The sequence below is a fragment of the Camelus dromedarius genome, chromosome 7 (genome assembly GCF_036321535.1).
Source record: "Camelus dromedarius isolate mCamDro1 chromosome 7, mCamDro1.pat, whole genome shotgun sequence".
NCBI lineage: Eukaryota > Metazoa > Chordata > Mammalia > Artiodactyla > Camelidae > Camelus > Camelus dromedarius.
The window spans coordinates 39,139,625-39,163,806 of NC_087442.1; the positions used below are offsets into that span (position 1 = coordinate 39,139,625).

Below are 24,182 nucleotides of genomic sequence, written 5' to 3' on the forward strand. Positions count from 1 at the left end.
CGCGGGCGGCCGGCGCCTCCCTCCGCACCCCGCGGCGGCCCCTCTGCGGCCCGGCGTCCGGCCGGTGCGCGGGGCTGGGGCGGCGGGGCGCGCCGCTCGCGGGGGCGTTTCCGGCCGCGGGTCTCCCGGGCGGCGCCCTGGCCCCGGCTGGCGCCCGCGCTTGCCAAAATCTAGCTGTTTCTCTTAACGACTCGCGACATGTTCGCGAGACGGTGGGCAGAAAGAGGGCAAGCCCTTTGCATTTTTTTCTTTCCCGGTACATCTGAAGTAACTGAGATGTCTAGATTAACAGAGGTCCCGTTGTGATCTACTAATGATTTTAAAAAGAGAGAAGCTGCCCTTTGAAACGGAAAATTGTGAACGTGTTTACTTTAGACTGAGAAATCGCTAACTTACTTGAACTCGACCACCTTCCTCTCCCTGTGAATTGAGAAACCGTGGCATGGAAGAATATCCCTTAGTTTGTTGTAGAGTAGTTATTTTGAATTAACGGCGTTTTTTTCCTGGTTTATTAATCTAAGATCTCTTTTCATAGCTATCTCAAATGGAGAGGAATATACTCCACAGAGCTCTAGAATTGTCCGATGCCACAGTGGCCCCTTCAAATAAAAACAGAAGATTCTGAAATATAAAATTAACTATAAAAGAGTATGTTTGTGTGAAATATCTGTCTTCTGTATCAGTTAGCCTTATAAAAACGTAGGTTACAGAACTGGTCATGTGTTGTTGATACATGAATCTGTACGTCTGGCTCAGCATTCAGGCGTCCAGAAACAATCCTATCAGCAATATGGTCTGCTTAAAATTATATTTTCTTCCGCTGAGACAACTAATAGGGTGGAATTAACAGAGTGGGGTTTTTGGTTTTTAACAGGGTGGTTTGTTTTGTTTGTTTTTTTTCCCTTCCCTCTGTGTTGTGAATTTTTGCCTTAATTTGAGTGGTATGGACTTAAAATCTCGCAATTGTAAGTGACTTTACTTAACCTTTGGTAAGGACTTTCTTCCCTGACGTTTTTTCAGAAGGACTTTTATCTGACGGAAAGTAAATTGAAAAGTCAAACCAGTCAGTTTTCCTGTCTTGATGATGTGGAATTTTGCTAATGTTAAGCTTACTTCTTCACTTTGATCTTTTGTTGGTCTAGTGCTTACTGAAGCTCCTTTAGATTGGGCCCTGAAATTCTCGAGAGATTGTTGTCCTCAGTAAACGCATTATATTTCTGTTGAGCTTGCTTTATATTCATGCCTTTCAACATAGTGCTATTTTCTCTACAGATAGTTTTGTGGGAAGAGTTTTAAGTGCTGTAACTCTTCTTTTTGTTTTCATAAGAATTACCATAAACTGTTAGCTTTGGTTATTCACATGGCCTTTAAGGAGATGGGTGGGAATAGAGGGGTCATAGTACTTTGGTCTACACTTCTCCATAGATTTTCTTCTGGTTGATGGAAATAATGAGCTATTTTATAAAATCCAAACATTGAACCCTGAATGTGTTTAAAGTGGGTGGTAAATTCATAGAAACTTGAATGCAGTCTTAAAAGCCAAAAATCCTTAGTTTTCCGAAAGATTTTACTCATGTATTTAGAAAAGAATTGATTTTCTTCTTGTTCACATTCCTAAGACCAGAAAAAAGGATTGGTTCTGCTGTCATAAAAAATATGAATGAAAATGTCAAAGTCCTTCATTATATCTTAGTCTTATCATTTTCAGTTTTGTGGAATTTGAATAGAGCATGTAATATTTAAATAACTCAGAGCATTAGAAATGATAGATTGATTTCAGGTTAACTTTTTAAATATATGAAGATTACTCCTGGTTCACTTGCCAGAATTTTTCAGTACCTAGATTCCTCTGTATGAGAAGAAGGGATTATTGTAGATTTGGAGAAAAATATAATCATTTAATGAGAGGTGCTTTTTTTTTTTAATTGAGTTATAGTCAATTTACAATGCTGTTCAATTTCCAGTGTAGAGCACAATTTTTCAGTTACACATGAACATACTTACATTCATTGTCGCATTCTTTTTTGCTGTGAGCCACCACAAGATCTTGTATATATTTCCCTATGTTATGAGAGGTACTTTTAAATTCCCTTTTTTTCTCAGTTCCACTCCCATACCTCTGACAAGGGGTGACATGTAGTACGTTCCATGGTAGGCGGAGGAGTCTAAGTATTCCTCAGTTTACTTTTTTTTTTTTTTTTAAAGAAACCGAGAAACTTCAGTAGTCATAATCATTGTTAAGTGGCAATGCCCTTAATGACCTCATGAGTATTTAATATCTGGGAAATGTTTTTGTCTGCTCTTGTGATTGGAAATATCATTGATTGGTGAAAAATGAAATCCCATTGAAAAAGTTAAGGTCAATTTTGTTTTAGTCTATATTTTTCCAGCCTTCTCAAGTCTGTGCAGAACTGAGAGGAGAAAAGAAAAGTGATACCCAAATAAAAGGACATATTACCCTCACATAATTATTCTATCACAGGTGGTGTCTCCTTTATGTTCTTGTTTAATTTTTTAAAAGTGAGATAACTTATTAATCATATTGTAGTACAGAAGCTTATTCCTATGACCTGGATTTACTTAGGAATTACTGAGCATAATTAACTTGATGGAGCTGTGTAGTCTTTTCAGTATGGTTGGAAAGGGGGGGCACAGGGGAATGGACCTATGCTCTGAATTTTATTAGAGTAGGGGAAGCTATACTGAAATTTATCAGAACTTGAGACGCCCTTCAGAAGGTAAGGTGTTTGTTTTTAATTGATGTTTGTCCCAACTCCAAAAAAGTCTGTTTGTGTAGTGGTTGACAATCAATCTGAAGATCAAGTGGTCTTCCAAACATTCTCAGCTGTCAGAGTTGTTTTGATAACTTGAAAGCAAACTTTCTGGCACCAGTATTTTGTCCTCCTTAAGGAAAACCTATCTCCTCATTGAAATGAAGAAAGGCTTGTTTTATGGCTAGTGCCTTCCTGGCTGTCATTTTTCTGCAGGGGCATCAGCCTTCTCAAGGTTAGTCTTTCTTGACTAGTTTGTTTCACGGTTTGTATCATCAAAATACTCCCTGAAATCTTTGAATAAATTTCTCCTGTCTAAAATACCACTCAGGGTGAAAAGAGAACTCTGAGTGTTGAAACCTTGTAATTGGGACCATTAGACCTGTGTAGGTGTGAAGATTCAAAAGTTGGGAAAGTGCTACAAAAAGCTTGACCAGTGAGTGTGTTAATAAAGATAATTAATTTCAGATATTTATGTATTAGTACTATGTGTCAGGCACTGTTCCAAGCTCTTCATAAAACTTATTTAATCCTTAGTCCATTGAGAAGAGTTCTGTTTTTATCCCCCATTTTATAGATGAGGATACTAAAGCACAGAAAGTAAATAACTTGTGAAAGTTCACACAACTAGTAAGTTGCAGCATTGGGATTTCAACCCAAGTAATTTGGCTCCACAGTTGATACTCTTAATTTTTTGGCCATATTTGACATTCAGAATGCCTTGGATTCTTTCCAACCAAAGTTTTTGATCTTCTGTATAGACATTTGTATCACTGGTGATACAGCATCACCTAAATTAATAATATACAACTTGGAAGTGCTTCACACAAATGACCTATAGCCCCCACTGCCCTTCCTCTTTATGATGTTTTGTCCTTACTGTGTAGTTTTTTTGTAGTCCTTGTTTGCAAACTCCTCCCCAGATTTTTATTCTTCCTCATTTCACATACTCAGGTCAGATAATTGCTGATCAGTCTCATTTTCTTATTCAGTAGTTATTTAATCCTTTATCCTCCAGGTCTTGCCTGTGTAACATTGGAAAAGCTTGTTTTATATATTTTTGTGTTTTTGTAGCTACTCTGTGGAAGGGTACTACAAATGACACATCTGTGGAAATGAAAACTAGATTTCAAAGCCAAATTAGACACATCCCCTCCCCGTAATAAAAACCACTGCCATCAACCTCTAAAACCTGTAGAAGTATTTAGAATTATTTTTCAAAGTTTCAACATTTCATACCTTTTTCCAGTTAATATTGATTCCTGTTCCTCTCATATCGATATTTAGAATCTACAAAATGAATATAAAATTTATTGTTACTATTCTTTAAATTATGCGTATTACAGTAGTATTTACTTTGTGTAAATTTTCTTTACAGAGACACGTTTGGGTATATTTTGGCTTTTGTAGCCTAAGGGCTTAAGCACTTTTTAAAATACTGCTATTTTAGGAAAGTGAAGTGGAGATTTCAGACAACCAACTTAAACTTCTCGAGTACAGCTGACCCTTGAACAGCTTGGGAGTTGGGGTGCCAGCCCTACCAACACTAGAAAATCTGCATGTAACTTATGGTCAGCCCTCCAGATTCCCAGGTCCTCTGTATCCATAATTCCACATCCGCGGATTCAGTCACCTGCAGATCATGTAGTACTGTAGTAGTTACTACTGAAAAAAAAAAATGGACCCGTGTAGTTCAAACCCATGTTGTTGAAGGGTTGACTGTACAAGTAATTTGAAAGTTGAGTTTTTCTACATTTCTGGTTTTATGGTGAAAATGAAAGACAAGTTAGCTCTGTCTAAATTTACTTTATAGTCACATTGATTATTCAAGGGAGGAAAACGTATTGAAATAATTTTCCATTAGAGGTATTTGAGATTTTTAAGTAGAATTGTGTGTGTTGCTATGGATTGCTGACTGATTTAATCCTGATAATCATTTAATAATAATGTTTGTTTTGAAACAGTTTTGTGTGATGGAATTCACTTGATAGAACCTTGGAGACTTGGGTATCCTAGAGAAAATATATTGGAATCAAAGCTTTTGTTTCTTCCTCTCAATCTCAAATAATTTATAATTTTTCTCATTTTATAGGAAGGTCTTAGATTTAAAGATAAATTGGTCTTTGTTCCCTAATTATTTGCAGTAAGTCAGTTGTTAAAAAGTATAGGAAAGGATCTCATCCTATGTATAGCATTCTAACCTTATTCATTGCTGTTATTCTCTGCCATCAACCAGATCAATCAAAAATGCTGAATTGAGCCCAGAACTTAGGGGAGAAAAAAACATTATGCATAGTTTTTATGTCAAAAATTATTGCACTTTACTAGATTCTGAATTTCATTGTACTGTGTTTGTATGACTCCCATTTAGTTCTTATTGTAGTTGGCTTTTTTCACTGTGGAATAAGTTCTAATGACCAGCTTTAAAATATAGGATCTTTCTGTTAATCTTGAGGTTCCTGGCCCAGAATTAATAGTGATTCCCCAGTCTTTGGCCCTTAGTGCATCTAATGAATCTATATGTTCACTAAATGTCTTTACACAAGCATTGTCTTGTATGTATCTTCTATTTTTCAAATGTATGTAAATATGTTGTAGTTGATTTTTTTAAAAATGTATTTGGCTCTAAAATAGTTTTTTCTCGTTGTGAGTTTTTGTTTTATCCAGCAGATGATCTTGGAGAGGAATGTCCTTTTATTCTAACCTTAACGAAGGGTACTCACACTAGGTAAAAGAAATAGTGTTTCAAAAGTATACTGAACCTGTAGTAATGGGGAAAGCAGTCCTGTGATTAGGGAAGAAGGGTTAAATTTCAGTTGAAAAGAAAAGTGGAATATAGACAGGTTAGATTAAGAATTATATTCAACTTTCAAACATTTAAGGTTCGTGCTTTTTCCTTGTTTTCGTGATCTAACTGGAAAACATTCTTCTAGGAAAAACATTTTAGTCACTGATTTTTTTTTTTGTAATATTTGATCATGAAGTAGAGATTGGTATGTTTGGCCTGCAGTCTGTTTTTGTAAATAAAGTTTTATTGAAACAGCCATGTCCATTTGTTCACATGTTTACTTTTGCTACTTTTAGGCTACAGCAGAATTAAGCATTTGAGACAGAGACCTTATGGCTTGCAGAGCCTAAAATATTTTGTCTTTGTGATGAGAAAAGAGAGTAGTATAGCTTTTGAAAGTTTGTTTTTTTAAATTAAATAATCATTGCACATACTAATAAAATTCAGAAGGTTTAAATAGATCTTCAGTAAGTTTTTCCTTCTGCATTGTTTGTGACTGTTAGCAATGGGGACAAGTGCCAACTGCCTCTTGCTCATTTTGCTTGTGCTACAGTTGTTCTTATGGTAAAGAATAAAATTTCTTGTATTATGTCTCTATCAAAAGTTTGGAAATGAAATAACAAGACAACTAGATTTCATTCATTTTCCTGCCTCTTTTTCTTTTTGAGTTTGTCTAGAATAATTGGTTTTTTAAACACCATGTTTTTAAATGATAATCGTGATTTTGGCTGTAGTCCATAGTAAAAGTAAATGCACTTGGTGTTTTGGAGCTTTAGTGGTTGGCAGCTCTCAGTCTGGGTACTTAGAGTACAATGACCAGCACATAGTAAATACTCAGACATTTGTTAAGTTAAATTTAAGTAGCCATTAACTTATAATATAAAATTAAGCAATTTTATTAATACCTGAAAATTACAGTCTGAGGATGCTAACTTCTACAGACAACAGGAAGTATGACTTTTTTGAAGCTAAGTTTAGATATAACACAGAATTATATATGATACAATATATTTAAAATGGAAATTTGTAGAATGTATCAGATCATTGGTTATTAAGTAATATAGTACAGACTTTGTGAAATGTTTCAGAGTATTTAGGATATTGATTTCAAGTTTTCATTTTTAGGAGAGAAGGAATCTTTTTATGAAAAATAGGTTATGGGCATTTGAAGGTTGTTGGTTGGTATCTTAAACTTAGCAACTTTTCACATTTCTAGTTAGTACATTTTGAAGTCTCTGTTCCCAGAGAAGTGACACTGAATTTTATTTTGACTTGTACTTGACACAGAGCTGTTTAAATTATGTTTACTTACTTAATATGATGTCTGAATAACTTACTTTTTCTGCCTATTTTAAGAGATCAAATAAAAATTACCTGATTAGGAAGAAAATGTACCTTAGATTACAAAGACTAGGGGTGTATAAAGCAGTAACAATGAGGATTACATAAAGTTGGCTCACTGTGTAATTTTCTAAAAGCAGACTTCAATTGTTTTTTTTGTTTTGTTTTGTTTTGTTTTGTTTTGTTTTGTTTTGTTTTTAACACAATTGTTTTAATACAGTTTCGTGCATATGATAAAAAGAAATCAAATCTAGTAAAACCAAGACATAACAAATTAAATGGGGCTCTAAAAAGTCACTGCAGGGGGAGGGTGTGTACCTCAGTAGTAGAATGCGTGCTTAGCATGCATGAGGTCCTGGGTTCAATCCCTAGTACCTCCCTCCATTAAAACATAAATAAATAAAAAGTCACTGCAAAAAAAATCAGGTCATTGTATACAGTTAAAGAAATGACCAAAATGAGCCTGTACAGCTAGCCTGCAAGGAATTCTGGAGTCTAGCAGTGTGATCTAAATCCATCCTGGCCCTGCTCACCAGTTCCTGTCACCTGGTTTAAATATGGATGGGAACGATTTTGGGTCCTTCAGCTGGGGTTAGGACTTTCAGTCTATTAATACACGCATACATTTATGTAAGATAAAATTTTAGAGGTGGAATTGATTGAGATATAAAGCATTTGTATATTATGTCTCTTATAATACTTCACTTACAATTCTGAAATTCAAAAAGCTCTTAAGTTAAAACAATTTTTTTTTTGCAAAACCTGACCTGAAATAACATGAGACTATGCAGAGTATTTTTTTTTATACTTCATATTTCCCTCAGCAAAAATAGTAATATGTTCAATTATGGAGCTCTGTCCCAGACTCTTCGAGTCTTATACATGATAATCACATTACCTCTGTAAAATCTGAAAAATTCTAAATTCCAGAACATAACTAGCTCCAAGAGTTTTGATTAAGGGCTTATAGACACGTATGAGTTATACTCCTATGTAAGAATGCTCACTTCCCCCACACTCTCACTATCACTGGCCCTTGCTGCATTGTTAATATGTGAAAACAGCCAGTGATTTTAGGTATTATTAGCCTTGGAGGTTATAGTAGTAAACTTAGATTTGTAGTGTAACTTTCAGATCTGGAGAAGTAAAGTCATTACCTTAAATGACCCAAAGTCTCTGTCTTTGCACCTGTTTTAGTTACTTTCATATAGTTAACTTGGCTGGAAATTTGACAGTCTCTATCAAGTTTGCAGTTCATGTGATAGTATAGTTTGGCAGGAAGTACAATGTGATCTTTTTAACATACGGATGATATTTTTGTGAGAAAAAGTAATAGTGTTTCCATTGATGGTCAAAATATATTTATAGGTTTCGTGTCAACAACACGACTTTCTGATTTTGGAACTGAGTCATCTAATTAGAAAATAGGTGACAGTTTTTAACTATTAATAGCATTGTATATTTTTTTCCTGATTTGTAATTCCTTTGCATATGTTGTAAATACTGATTTCTAAATAACATTTTATAGTTAAACTTTAATTCAGCTGGGATTTCTTTTGGTGAATGGTATGTGGTATGAGTAAAACCTAGGTGGTTTTTTTTTCCCCTCAGGTGGGTAACCAGTTGTTCCAACTTTACCTTGTTTATCTTTATCATATCTAATAATGTATTTTTTTAACTTGGGTGTCTTTTATTTGCTTATTGTATTTATTTTTGTTTACTTGGGTTTAGTGTCAATTTGTAATACGTTTTACTATTTGATAGAGTCATGAGGAAAAACTTGCCCTCCCTCCCCTCAAATACCTTTGCAGGTTTTTTTTCTTGGCAGTTTTTGTGCATTCTTCCAGATGAATCTTCTGCAAATTGGATTTGTATTAAATTTACACATTTTGAGCATTCATATTTGTATAATAAGGAGTCTCCTATGTAGGAATATGTCTCTGTTTTAGCATAGTTTTTGGTTCTGTTTTGTTTTTCTGTAAAATTATATGTTCTTATAAAGATTTCTAGAAAGGAAACACTGTATGGAGAGATTTATTGCACTTACTTCCATCTCAGGATTGAACTGCACATTTTAAAAATACATAGTTTATACTTTGGAAATAATCAGATTGAATCTGTTTATCATATAGTTTAAGTACTTTAAATATAAAGTCTGTGTGAATATATTTAAGTTATATTCCTAAAATGAGAATCCTCTTGCAAGAGAAAGGGGTTTTTTCCTCTTAAATTACAGTCATGTATTGCCACTAAACAAATATTGTAGGAGTTTGGCTTTGCTGGTAATTTAAATTACTTATTGTTAAAGAACTTTAAAAGTATGCTTATTTATGTGCTCCTTATTTTCCAGAATGTTTACATTTTGTATGGAAGGCAAAAAGTTAACTTAAAACTACATGTTAATTTTCTTCAGTCTCTTTTTTATTTTAAGTGTAGTAGACTTTTTAAATGCCCCTTTTCTCATGTTTAATTTTTATGGTAATATCTAAAGTTGAACTTCACATATAGTTCATATTTAAGTCTGTCATTTTAAACCTTGTATTCTAAAAATGTACTGGCCTAGATACTCTAACTGAACTTTTGTTTTCTTTTTAGTTACTCCAGAGGATCCACAGAATGTAGGATGTTGCCACGAAATCTACCTCATGTGTTATTCTCTTTCACTCATGAGCTACACAGCAGTTGCAAATTTGAGCAAGATGTCTGCAGACTGTGTTGAAAAATTCTGAAGAACCTTATTAATACAGGATGACCTAGTAGTAGTGATTCTAAGCCTATAACAAGATACTATTCGTTAATGAATGTGTCAGTTTGGGTTCTGAATGCTGCAGATAACAGCAAGCAGAGTTTCTCCTTTCTTTATTTCTGAAGCATTCACTTGACCTTCCATCAGTAAGACTGACTTTTCTAATCTGCTCCGGGAGATATTAATGGAATATAGTCATGTCCACTCAAGACGAGAAGCAGATCAATACTGAATATGCTGTATCCTTGTTGGAACAGTTAAAACTGTTTTATGAACAGCAGTTGTTTACTGACATAGTGTTAATTGTTGAGGGCACTGAATTCCCTTGTCATAAGATGGTTCTTGCAACATGTAGCTCTTATTTTAGGTAAGTACTTTAAGTTGGTTTATAGTTTCAAATGCAAAATGTTAGCTTGTTTTAATCTTTTAATAGGAATTCTTGTATACATTATTCAAAATTTTTAAAAAAATAGATGTCTTACCGTTTTGCTTAAATATTCTATTCAGGGGATGCTTGCCAAATCACCTTGTTGTGTGTATAAGTAAGGGACAGGTGAACATTTTTACAAAAGTTTAAACACAAGAAATTTGTTGAAATTAACTCAGGTAAAGTTTTAATGATGGGGAAGCAAAAAGATACAGAATACTGTATTTTCATTGAAAGAGTAAGGAAAACCAATGCGGTAATTTTCATTTACTCTTTAAGATTTTAAAATATTAAACTTAGAAAACAGTCATTGTTTATAAATTTAAGAATTACAGTAAGATTAATAATAACTTTGAGGATAATTGTTGCTGTTTAGACATGTTAAGGACTTATTTCCTTTGCAAAAATGAGTTCCTTTTCTCATTCTTGGTTACTGTTATCATTTGTGATACCGTTTTAGCCTTACCAGACTCTTTGCCAGAGTTAAATAGTTAATAATAAATAACGTTATGCCTCAGAATTTAGTTGATTTAGTTATTTGCTAATTATAAGTAAATAAAGCTGAACTTTACATTTTTACAATCTTTTGGAACTTTTAATCATTTTAAGGTAGGTTTCTCTTTATTAATGTGTTTCATGAGAGAAATAGCATTAAGGTATAGAAATTCCTTTATATAGGTCTCTGCCCTTAGGTTGAATTATTGCTTAATATTTGAAAGGGACAAGGTGAATAAAGAAGAATTAAATGTGGACCACTGTATTCCTACTACGACTCTTAGCTGGCATAAATAGAGATCATCAATGAAAGTTAATTTCTGCTGCTCTTTAGTGGCAGCTACAGACAGGACAGGTTTAATCTTGACTTTTCAAGGCTAGCATACAGAAAGTGTAGAAACTTCACATTCCTCATTGTAACACATCTCATGATGCTTACAGACACTAGGACCCAAATGTCAGTTGCCTTGCTGTGCCTGCTATTTCAGGTTTAGGTGTGGATTTTTCATGCAGATTCAACACTGATTTCTTATCTTAAAAAGTTTAGCATATTTGCAAACAAGCGGTTCTAGAGAATCTAGTGAAACTAGAGGATCCTCAGAATCCTTTTGTGCTCCTACACATAGTGATTCTTAGATTTCAAACCTAGAAATTATGATCCAGCAGGTCTGAGTTAAGAGTTTTAGGATTTGTTTATGTAAAAGCTTCCCAGGTGATTGTGATTTTTTTTGTTTTGTTTTTTTCATATCTTTTGGCTTAGTAGGTGGTGTTAAAATGCAAGGTTATAGATTTAGTCAAACCTGGGCCCATTAGTTCTCCCTTTTTAATGACTATTAATTATAAATTGATTATCCATTATTGGAAAGAGCTTTATGCCTTAGTTGTGGGTTTGTAGTTTGATATTTGTAATCACAGAGTAGAATCTTTTCTGGTAATAATCTTCGTAGTCATCTTGTGTAACTTTTAAACCTATGTAGCAGTTCTGTCTACCTGAATTGTCATTAGGTTTATCAGGAAGTAACATGTGGGTTTATGGGCTTGGTGTCTTACCGTTTTTTTCTTCCTCATTAATTTTATTTTTTATTGTATAGATAATACACTATTCTTTAAATTCTCTAGCCATGAGATTATTATTTATCTTTAACTGATTGAGTTGGAATTGGTTTTTCTGAAGACAGAAGTTTAAATATTTCATTAATGTTACAACCTTAAAAACAACCCAGTCTTTTTAAGGCAACCATTATTTTCCTGTCACTAGGTAGTTCTCTTCTTTAGCATCCTTGGTTTTCTGAGAGAATGTATTCTCCTGAAATCAGGTAATAAGAGGTAGAAATAATAGTAAGTAGAAAGAATAATCCAATGCATGTTTGGGATTAAAGCCACCCATCTTTAAAATCCTATCTCTGGGCCAGTTTCATAATCCACAAGATGAAAACACTTGTATATTAATTTTTCCCCCATGTATATCTTTTCTCTGGACTGGGTAGATTATTGTTACTGTATATCCCCACAATAATAACTTGATCGCTTCTCAAGTGTCCTTCACCTGGATTCCACTTTCAGGTTGTAGATTTCAGTATCTTTACATATAATGCTATTATCAATCGTTGCCATTAGAAATTTAGCCTTTTGAACGAGATACGTTCTTCCTTTGTAGTTTGAGTTAGCGGTTCCATCCTAAGAACTTCGAAAATCCAAAGAACCTCTGAAATAGTAGTTTCTACTTCTTAGTAACATACAGTTCATTTTAGACACCAGATGAGGGAATTACTTGAGAACAGCACCTCTTCCACTGTGGTAATTCAGCCTGTTATAATATTATGCAAGTATTTACTCTTTCCTTAAAAAGTCTGTTTAAAATTTCTGTAATAAGGTAGGCTAGGCTTCTACTAATCGTTGGTCTTCAGGAAGCATAGTTCCTTCACAGAAGTCTCTCATTCTGGTATAAGTCATACTCTAGAATAACCGGTCTTGGTAACTTCTGTATAGTCAGCTGTTCCCTTGCCCTACTTCCTCTTCCAAAGTTAACAACCTTCTACTGGAATAGTTACAAAAACTGCATGATCCCTAGATCTTCCGTTTTTACTCAGAGCTTTTTATAGTTCTTTTTCAGGTTGGTTTTGGTTATCTCCCATTCTCCCATGTCAAACAGGTGAAGCTAGCGGCTATGGGTGGTTTTATTAGAGTTTCTTGTCATGTCTTGGATGTTTTTCAAGAACACTTCCTACTACTTGCCATTACTCAGTTGGGTTTGTTTATGGCCATTCTGTCGTCTTTGGCTGGAAGTCATCAACCACCCTAATTGATTGCCACTCATCCATTCCCTAGCTGCCTGAAGTTTAGCTTCTGTTCTTACTGCTCATTCTGAACTACACTAGAAATCACCAGCTACTTCCTAATTGCTTTTGCAGTGTTAGTTACCCTTGACCCTACAGTTATGGACACCTTTCCTTTCTTGCCCTGAGTAGCATTATACTGGCTGGCTTGTCTTTATTTTTCTGATGAATCTTTCTCAACTTTCTGTCATTTTTTTGTCTTTTTTTTTTTTTTTTTTTTTTTCTCCTTTGAATCGAACTCTACCTCAGGTTGGTCATTGGAATTCTGGTTAGGTTTTTCTTTTAGTTTTTTAGTCTCTCTCAGGTAATTTACTTAGTTTTAACACATGTCACTTAAAAGTTTGCTGCATTAATACCTGATCTTCAAAGTTTCAGTAATGTTACTTAACTATTATATAATTTCCATTTGACTCAGCTGCCCTCACTTCAAATTAAATATATCCAAAATTTAACTTACTTTTTCTCAAGATTAACTTTTTTCCTTTACCTTACAATCTGTCTCTCAATCATTAATATTTTTTCAGGCACTTTCTTGAAAATAAACAGATAGCTTTGCTTCTTTCCTTATCTCTATTTCTTACTCCCTATTCTGTTCTATTAACTAGGTTCAGAAAAATCACTAAATCTTGTTGGTTCTTTGTAAAAGCTTTTGTATCCATTTCTATCACCCTAGCTCAAGTGGTTCTTACTTCTAATGTAGATTATTGCAGTAGCTTCATAACCAGTTTTCCTACCGCCAGGCTTTGGCCCTTGATGTCTGTCAGTATGGAGTATTCATCCTAGAATACATTTTATTATGCTAATAAATCCATGCTCAAAACCCTTCAGTATTCTCCACTGTCTGCAAGAAAAGCTCAGGCTCTTATGACTCATTTTTAAAACCCTCTGTGATCTTTCCAGTGTCCTGCATGAGCCCTTATTATGTTCAGCCATGCCCCTGGAAAAAATGGTGGTTGTGTTCTACGCTGACTCATTGTTTTATCCATTTTAAAGCCTTCCTCATCTTATCCTTGAGGTGCCCGAGCTAGTGGGTGTTGTGATACCCATTTTTGATCACTGCAGGCTTTTGTGTCCTGTGCGTGCAGTGATATTCTTTGCATTTTTTATCTCTCCCCTATATATGGGCATGGGGGAGGGGATTTTACCTTGTATTCTCCAAAACACTAATTGCCTTTCCAGCAGTTTCCTGTATATAGCAAATTTTTAGGAAACTCTACTGTATATTTTTAGAAAATAATTTGAGTAAATGAAACTTTTAACAGCATTATTGAGATCTTATTTACATACCATACAATTAAATGAATTTTAGTATATTTAAAGAGCTGTACAGCCGTCTCTACAGTCTACTTTGAAACATTTCCATCACTTTGTGCCCATTTAAGTCACTCACTGTTCTTACCTGCAGCCCTACATAATGATTAATCTCCCTTCTGCTTCTATGTATTTGCTTTTTGGGGACATTTTGTATAAATGGAATCATACAGTATGTGGCTGCTTTCACTGAGCATATTTTTGAGGTCTGTGTTATAGTACATTATCAGTAGAGTTCCTTTTTTATCACTGAATAGTATTCCATTGTATGAATATAAGGAGTAAATTAATTTTGATGTTTTCATTCAGAATGACATAATGGAAGAGTTTGGTATATCTGGCAGTGGATTATACTTTTCTGTTGTCTCCCTCAAAAGCTTTCCCTGTATGTTGTCCATCAGCAAATACTCTGAATAAATAGCCCATGTTGCCTAGTTTTTGTTCTTAGCTCTACATTTGTTTTTCCCCTTTCTGCTATAGGGCTATGTTCATGAGTGGACTAAGTGAAAGCAAACAGACACACGTACACCTGAGGAATGTGGATGCAGCCACCTTACAGATAATAATAACATATGCATACACGGGTAACTTGGCAATAAATGACAGCACTGTAGAACAGCTTTATGAAACAGCTTGCTTCCTGCAGGTATGCAGTTTTTTCTCTGGGTTATATGCATTAACTGTGTTTTGTTTTGTTTTGTTTTGTTTTGTTTGAGAAACATTGTTTCATTAGCGATGCCTTATGTCTATAATTTTATTGCAGATTTTGGAAGATTTAAGTTTTCTTAAAATGTGTAAAGGAAAAACAGAATAGGATTTGATCAGCTTGTAAACTTAGTTTTATGATGGGAACCTAGTTAAAAAGACACATGAAATTTTCACGGTAGTTTCATATTCTGCCTAAGGTACCACAGAATTTAGATTTCAAGTAAAAGTAATTTTTAACAGTGTTTATTACATGTAAGTGCTTCAGTTTTTTGGCTAAAAGCTTAGATGTACTAATTTTTGATGGTATTACTTTTCCCAGAAGATAACAAGATTCTTATGGAAATTATCAAACTTAAATATTTATAATAGCCATGAGACCATACTGAGCTATTAAGGAGAAGTATTTAAACTAAAAAGTGATGATTGATATATTTACATATGATAAACAATTTTACTCTGTATTTCCCCTCCAACATAGAAGAATATAAAAATATTTTCAGGGGAAGGTATAGCTCAGTGGTAGAGTTCATGCCTAGCATGCATGAGGTCCTGGGTTCAATTCCCAGCACCTCCATTAAAAATAAATAAATATATAAACCAAATTACCCTCCCCCCCCCCATTAAAAAAAACATAAAAATATTTTCCTCACTCCTTTCTCCTGTTTTGGAATAACACTTTGGAGAAACTTTCTGTTTCTGAAATACAAAGGGAGAATCTTCAAACTGTTAAATTTTGGGAGAACAGTTCATGATATCTAGTAGGTACTTGATAAATATGTGCTGAATTATTATGAATGATGCTGGTCAAATGCCAGTATCTGGGTGTAACTCTGGTAACCAGAACTCAGACTGTCCAGGCCTTAAGTAGCTTTCTTCTTTCTTAGTTCTGTACTCTTTTTCTCCCATAAATTGTGCAGTGTCCTGCTGTACCTATAACTCTGAGGAAACTGAGGTCATGGTAGCTTCCCAGTGCCTTAGAATCAAAGACATTCACATCCTAAATCCAAACTTGATAGGGACAAATGCCTACTATAAGCACTGTGTTTCTGTAGCTTGTGTGTTTTCATTACCTTCTTTAAAGCCAGGAACAAAAGCAGGTGTTTTTTTTTAAGAAATGCTAAAAAGTTTGGATTCCAGAACACTGGTACTACAAATAATGACACTTTTCCTTATATTTTTTCTGTCATGTTAATGAAACTGATAGGCATATGCTTGCCCAAGTGCAAAACAGGACTCTGCCTCTTGGACTAGGTTGCCCTGACAAGCCTGGGAATGGGGTATCTTATGGCTACTAACATGGCTTTTAACCACATGAAATGATAATGTTTTTATATGCCAGATTCTGTACTGTTGCTTTATTTAGGTTCTCATCTAATTCTTAAAGTAATCCTTTGTAAGGATTTCCCCATTTTATATAATAGAAAGCTGAGGCTTAGAGAAGTAAAGCTACTGTTTGACAGTGTACAGGTGCTGACTAGCCTGTCCACTTTTTGAGTCTAAGCAGCCTGACTTCCTACCAGAAACTGCTTCTAGTTAATCACTAAGATACTAAATAAGTATAGTAGGTAGCACTTCTGACTCAGCTGAGATTTACTTTTCCTTCTTAAGAAAAAACAAATCTAGGAAACCTTAAGAGTGGCTAAGATGGATCATTTAAATGTACATAACTTGTAACTGTATGTGAATTTATTGTTCCTTCGATTGATTATCTTACTACTCCAGGTAAGAAAGGCAAATAATAAGTATTGTTAGGCATTGTGTATGATACTTTGATTTTATGACTATCTTGTCCAACAAGAGAAAACTGGATTCCAGCTTCTGAACAATAATTATTTCCTGTACTGATTAATTTACATTGTATTTATTTGGTTCTCTCAGTTATGTATTTTCCTAGGCTTTAAAAATTACATAACTGATGCATGAATTTCCTTACCTTTCCCTTATGGCTGTTTAACTTGAAATAGGCTTCTTAAAAAACTATACTACTGACTCCTAAATAGGACAGTTAAGTAGGCCACTGGGTAGGAAGAGGAAATGCAAAACTGTGCAAAGTCTTCTAATTTTATTATTACTGGAAGACATTATCTCTTAGCCCAAACATATGTATTAAAAGTAAAAACTACACTATAGGGATCTGATTAACATAGCTGTATGTTACATAAAAATAAAATGTGTCTGTCCTGTCTTTATCAGCCTTTTTTTCCTTTTCCATTTTAGGTAGAAGATGTGTTACAACGTTGTCGAGAATATTTAATCAAAAAAATAAATGCAGAGAATTGTGTGAGATTATTGAGTTTTGCTGACCTGTTCAGTTGTGAGGAGTTAAAACAAAGTGCTAAAAGGATGGTGGAGCACAAGTTCACTGCTGTGTATCACCAGGAAGCTTTCATGCAGCTGTCACATGACTTACTGATAGACATTCTCAGTAGTGACAATTTAAACGTAGAAAAGGAGGAGACAGTTCGAGAAGCTGCTATGCTATGGCTAGAGTACAACACAGAATCACGGTCCCAGTATTTGTCTTCAGTTCTTAGCCAAATCAGAATTGATGCACTTTCAGAAGTAACACAGAGAGCTTGGTTTCAAGGTCTGCCACCCAATGATAAGTCCGTAGTTGTTCAAGGTCTGTATAAGTCCATGCCCAAGTTTTTCAAACCAAGACTTGGAATGACTAAAGAGGAGATGATGATTTTCATTGAAGCATCTTCAGAAAATCCATGTAGTCTTTATTCTTCTGTCTGTTATAGCCCTCAAGCAGAAAAGGTTTACAAGCTGTGCAGCCCACCAGCTGATTTACATAAGGTTGGGACCGTTGTAACTCCTGATAATGACATCTACATAGCAGGTGGTCAGGTTCCTCTGAAAAACACGAAAACAAATCACAGTAAAACAAGCAAACTTCAGACCGCCTTCAGAACTGTGAACTGCTTTTACTGGTTTGATGCACAGCAGAATACCTGGTTTCCAAAGACCCCAATGCTTTTTGTCCGCATAAAGCCATCTTTGGTTTGCTGTGAAGGCTATATCTATGCAATTGGAGGAGACAGTGTAGGTGGAGAACTTAACCGGAGGACCGTAGAAAGATATGACACTGAGAAGGATGAATGGACAATGGTAAGCCCTCTGCCGTGTGCTTGGCAGTGGAGTGCAGCAGTGGTGGTTCATGACTGCATTTATGTGATGACACTGAACCTCATGTACTGTTATTTTCCAAGGTCTGATTCATGGGTGGAAATGGCCATGAGACAGACTAGCAGGTCTTTTGCTTCAGCTGCAGCTTTTGGTGATAAAATTTTCTATATTGGAGGGTTGCACATTGCTACAAATTCTGGCATAAGACTCCCCTCTGGCACTGTAGATGGGTCTTCAGTAACTGTGGAAATTTATGATGTGAATAAAAATGAGTGGAAAATGGCAGCCAACATCCCTGCTAAGAGGTACTCAGACCCCTGTGTTAGAGCTGTCGTGATCTCAAATTCTCTGTGTGTGTTTATGCGAGAAACCCACTTAAACGAGAGAGCTAAGTATGTCACCTACCAGTATGATCTGGAACTTGACCGGTGGTCTCTGCGGCAGCATATATCTGAACGTGTACTGTGGGACTTAGGGAGAGATTTTCGATGCACCGTGGGGAAACTCTATCCATCCTGCCTTGAAGAATCTCCGTGGAAACCACCAACTTACCTTTTTTCACCAGATGGAACAGAGGAGTTTGAACTGGATGGAGAAATGGTTGCACTACCGCCTGTATAGTTGGAAATTCAGGGAGTGCACACCTGATCTATTGCTTTGTCATTCTGTTTGGTAAATAAGAGAGGCTATGAAAGGACTGAATATGAGTACATAAAAATCTATCTTTGATAAATTTTATTTTTATGCCCTACTTAATATTTGCATCAGTATAATATATATCAGTGAGTCTTACAGAAAGATATGCTTCCATAATATGAAATAATTATCCAGTAATTGAGAAACTTTTATGTGTATCATGAGAGCATAAGAACCTGGATTATCTAACATTGTTAGCCCTGTGTATGTACAGTTCAAAAAGTTCACTTATTAAAGTAGTTTCCTGTTCCTATTGTGGTATATCGCAAATTGTGCTGAGGTTATTTTAGTATATGTATTTCATTCCCGTGCTTCTGTTCTGAAGTCCTGGAATATAGTTTTTTCAGTGTAGGTAACTGAGCTGCACTTAACACTAATGTCCATGTTGGTATAGAAATGTCTAAATCCTATACTATAGTTGAGGAAGATCTTCCATTTTATGGTATTGCACAGGGAAAGTATGACTGCAGGATCAGTCTAACTATACTATTAGGTGCATGTATTCTCTTTTCACTAACTTATATTTGTCTATCTAGAATACAGGTCTTCCAATCAGCTGGTCATTTACCAGGTGTGGACTTAAGTTTCTGGGCTCGCAAGAATTGCTAGTCCCTCATCGTGCGGGTCTGTGTGGAGCTTTGATCAGTAAATGCCTCCACTTTCTGTATTACATTAACATTGGCTCATGCGTATAACTACCTGCTGCTGTTGTATTTCTCCATCTTAAAGATTTAGAGTGGGTTAACCAGGTCATTACATCTTAATTTAATAACAAGCATTACTGTAGAGTGATTGTGTATAGATATCTGTTAGCTGTCAGGGTGTGTTTTTTTTTTTTTTTTTTTTTTTTTTTTTTTTTTTTAACCTGGTGTGTGTGTGGGGTGGGTAGGATTAGAAAGGTGAACTGTTCAGGAATTCTCTGCACTAACTGTGCAGAAGAGCAGATAACTAGGGCTGCTCTGGCATTAATCCCAGGAACCACTAGCAGTAGCGGGGTGCCGCCAATCTAACATGAGCACAGGTGCTTCATGACAAACATTACTAGCATGTTCAACTGCATAATGTTCTGGCACTGTATTTTGAATGACATTAATTTATTAAATAAATTGTATATATTCAATATCTGTTTTTCTTTTGTGATGGGTTGGTGTAATGATGTGCTTTTTCAGTTTTAATTTTACAGGGTCAGCTTTGTTTGTTACAGGTTATTCAGAATTTTGTTAGAGATTGTATGTCTATTTGTCTGATTTGAACCTTACTATATCAGCATAAATTACAGATCAGTGACAGTGCCTTTAACCCCAGCCGTATATTAGAATCATCTTGGAGTACTTTTAAAAGCTTGGGGTGATGCTTGAGCCTCATCCCCGACAAAGTAAACCACAGTCTGCTCCCTTCAGAGCACTACAGGCAGTTCTTTTGTACAGTCCCACTGAGAACCACTGGTTTAGGCCTTAAATACAAGGATTTGATTCTGGCTTACCAGTCTTCCTAGAGCATACCGCTGATCTGTTTACAAACCGTAACTGCCTCCCACTGCTTATTGAATGAAGTCCAAATTACCCCTAGGCATACTCCTTTAAAATTACATAAAGTCAAAGTCCTGAAAGAAGCCAGGTGAAAAAATACTTTACCTATACAGGTAAGGTATACAGGAGCAAAGACAACTATTATATCCAGCTCCTCTTCAGAAACTAGGCAATCAAGAAGAGAGTGGTATATTTACAGTGTTTAGAGTAAAAGTCTACCAACAGAGAATTCTGTGCCCTGTAAAATTATCCTTCTAAAGTGAAGGAGAAATAAAGACTTTCTTGGCAATACCCTAAACTCCTTTGCCTTATTATCACTATTTTATTTATAACTGTGGCAAAACCTGAATCTTAAATGAATTCAGCTCTGTCTGCCTTATCTAATTACAGTTGGGTTGCTGACAATTGCTACAGAAAGCCACATAATGGCACAGGTTGGTGCCACTATACAATTTGTGGTCACCATCCCCAGCTAAGTCTTCAACATTAACAACCTGTCTTTCATTCTTCAAAACAATTTGAAACCTCTAGTCTCATTAAATCTTCACCTTTCCCAACTCTTCTGTTAGCAGATTACTTCTAAACTATCACCAAATCTATCTGTACCTGCGTCCACACAGGTTCTTCCTCTCCTATTTAAAAAGAAATAGCATGAAGGATCTGTATTTAGAGATACCAACCATCTTAAAAAGTTTGTGCTATGATTCTTCTGGATCCCAAACTTGCTTGAGCACCACAATCACGTCCAGAACTTAAACACAGACTCTTGAGCTCTACCCAAACCTTAAAATTTAAGCAATCTTACTCAGCTGATTTTTTTTTTTTTTTGAAGTGGACACAGGTTTATTTGGAGATACACTTTCCATCGGCAGAATGCAATCTATCTCAGGTGAGAGCAGCTGTCCCCAGCTGATTCTTGTGAATTGTCATTCCTCTACTGTCTCAGCTGCTTTAATTGCATCCTAGCCTTTAAATATGACTAAACCTTTTCTAAAACAAAAATCTTTCCTTCCTTGGTCCCTTCCCTCTTTCCGCTTCACAAACCTAATTCCTTGCCTGAATTGTCTTTTGACGAACCAGTGTGAGACTGGTTTCTGCCACTATCACCACTGAAACTTGAACTTCAGTTTTTTAATTCCAGAGGATACTTTGCTTGTTTTATTTGACACATAATAGTATTTTACACTGCTGAATACTTAACGGCAGAAAGATTTAGCAAGCTCTCTGGCCTCTTATAAGGGCACTAGTCAGATTCATGAGGGTTCCATCCTCATGACCTAAGTACATCCCAGTGGCTTCAACTCCCAATACCATCACATTGGGATAAGAGTTTCAGCTTAAGAATTTTGAGGGGACACATAAACAGTCCGTAACTTCAATGTCTCAGTTCTCTCAAGTTCAACGTGTCTTAAGATTCCCCCACCGCCACCTCACATCTGGCTCTGGCTCTGTCAGTAAGTGGCACCATCATCCTGTTGCTTAAGTCAGAATCTTGAAAGTTAGCTTTGACTTCCCTCTCCCTCACACCTCCATATCCTGTCAGTCACAAGGCCTTGCAGGTTCTCTTAAGTATCTCTTGAATTAATCCTCACTTCAACACATTAATCTAGAGCCCCTATCACCTCTTAACCTGGAGAATTTAACAATTTCCTTTTTTCTAAAAAGCTTTACTGAGGTTTAAGTCATCTACCATACAATTCAGTGGTCTTTGTGTCACACAATTGTAAAGCATTTCACGACCCCCAAAACCCATACCCACTCTCCTTTCCCCCCGCAAATAGAGATACTGATACCCTTCTTTGCTTCCACTTTGTCCACAATGCGCCTTATCTTCTGTTGTTGTTTCAACTTAACCTTTTTCAAGCAAATTTAATTTTATGCCTTTGCTTAGAACTTTTGTTATCTTTAGAATAAAATTCAAGTTCCTTTCCAATTTACAAGGCCTTTAGATTCTAGTCTCTGCTTGCTTTTCTGGCTTAATTTCCTTCCTTACAGTTTACAAACTCACTAAATTAAGATTTTTAGTTATTTTAATGGGCCTTGTCCTCTTTCACACAGTTATTTCTGCCTCAAACACTTCCCGTTTGGTTAGATCTAAGGTGATTATACATCCTAGTTTATGCATGTTTTCCCTTTCACTTTGAAAAGTGTCCCTGTTTGGATACTAGGTGATATGGTAACCTTGGTTGAATTCAATTTACACTTCAGGTAATTTCTTCCAAGTGGCTTTAAAAAAAAAACTCTACTACCTTGAGCTCCCTTTATTTAAATCTCAATTGTGGAGGGGAGGATATAGCTTAAGTGGTAGACTGCATGCCTAACATGTACAAGATCCTGGGTTCAATCCCCAGTACCTACTCTAAAAATAAGTAAATCTAATTACCTGGCCCCTAAAAAACTCAGCTGTATACCATATTGCCTACACTGATTGAACTACCTTATACTTAACTATCTTCACTATTGCTGTGAGGGCAAGGGCTTGCATCTATTTCCATTTATTTCTGTATTCTCAACATCTAATAATGCACAGCACATAGTAGGCATACAATAAAACCTATATAAAGGCATGCAGAGGTCACAAGGCGAACTTGAATTATAGTAAAATCATCAATTGTACTAATTAGTAATGGAGTGTCTTTGACAGCGGAAAAAGGACTTGTCAATTAACATCAAAAGAGCTGTCGTTAAAAACAAACTTTTCACCAATATAGAAAGGATTTGACCGCGTGGGGTTTACCCTAGGAATGAAAAGTTAGTTTAACATCTTAAAATCACCTAATTTACCATATGATAGAATAAAGTAAAAAAAAATATATATGATCATTTCAATAAACCCAGAAAAATTATTTGACAAAATCCAAGGGCCATTTGTGATGAAAACTCAGCAAATTGAGAAGGAAATTTCCTCAACCTAGTAAAGAACATCTATGAAAAACCCACAGCTAATAACATATTTAATGATCAATGACAGAAAACTTCCGCCTTAAGACCAGGAACTAGACAAGGTGGTCTGATTTCATCACTTCTATTTGAGGCTGTACTAGCCAGGGCAATGAGGCAAGGAAAAGGAAAGACGTATATATATCTTAGAATTTTAAAAGAAAAAAAATGCTACTAGAACTAATAACTTAGCAAGTTCACAATACAAGAGCAATATATAAAAATATAAATCATTTTTTAATGAATTATCAACCATAAAAATTTATTAACAATGACATAAAAGTAATTAGGAACAAATTTAACAAAAGATGTGTAAGACCTGTACCCTGATAACTATACCACACTGCCGAGAGAGAATGAAGAAGACCTAAAGGAATGGAGAGATGACATGTTCATGGATTGGAAGATTTAATATTGTTAAGATGGCAGTTCTCTCCAAGTTGATCTATTGACTCAGTGCAATCCCTATCAAAATGCCAATATCTTTTTTTCATAGAAATTGATAAGCTGATTTTAAAATTTATATAGAAAAACTAAAGACCTGCAATAGCCAAAACTATTTTTATGAAAAGAACAAAGTTGTGGGACTTAACATCAATCAATTTCAAAATTTTACTAAGATGAAGACAATGTGGTACCACATAAATATAGATATAGGTAGATGTAATATAGCAGAATCCAGAAATAGATTCTCATATGTATATATAGTCAATTTTTTGACAAAAGTGCCAAGGTACTCAACAGCGAAAGATAGTCTTTTCAACAAATGGTGCTTGAAAAATTTGTTCATGTATTTTTTATACATGAATATATATATATATATTCACAGAAGTACTGGAAGAAATATAGATTAAATTCCTCTATAACCAGGGAGTAGGGAAAACTTTCATAATAATAGCTCAAATTTCAGAAGCAATAAGACAAAATATAATTTTGCATACAAAATATATATGGTATAAAGC

General features: G+C 35.3%; 1 protein-coding gene across 1 annotated transcript in view; it reads left to right on the top strand.

The window, feature by feature from the left end:
• Nucleotides 1-19,871, top strand: part of KBTBD2 (kelch repeat and BTB domain containing 2) — a 20,374-nt gene extending 503 nt beyond the window's left edge. Inside the window, exons 2-4 of the mRNA XM_031455149.2 lie at nt 9,496-10,013; nt 14,696-14,861; nt 17,141-19,871. Of these exons, the coding sequence (XP_031311009.1) occupies nt 9,844-10,013; nt 14,696-14,861; nt 17,141-18,676 (1,872 nt within the window). The 5' untranslated portion in view covers nt 9,496-9,843 and the 3' untranslated portion in view covers nt 18,677-19,871. The remainder of the gene's footprint in view (nt 1-9,495; nt 10,014-14,695; nt 14,862-17,140) is intronic.
• Nucleotides 19,872-24,182: the final 4,311 nt, after the last annotated feature.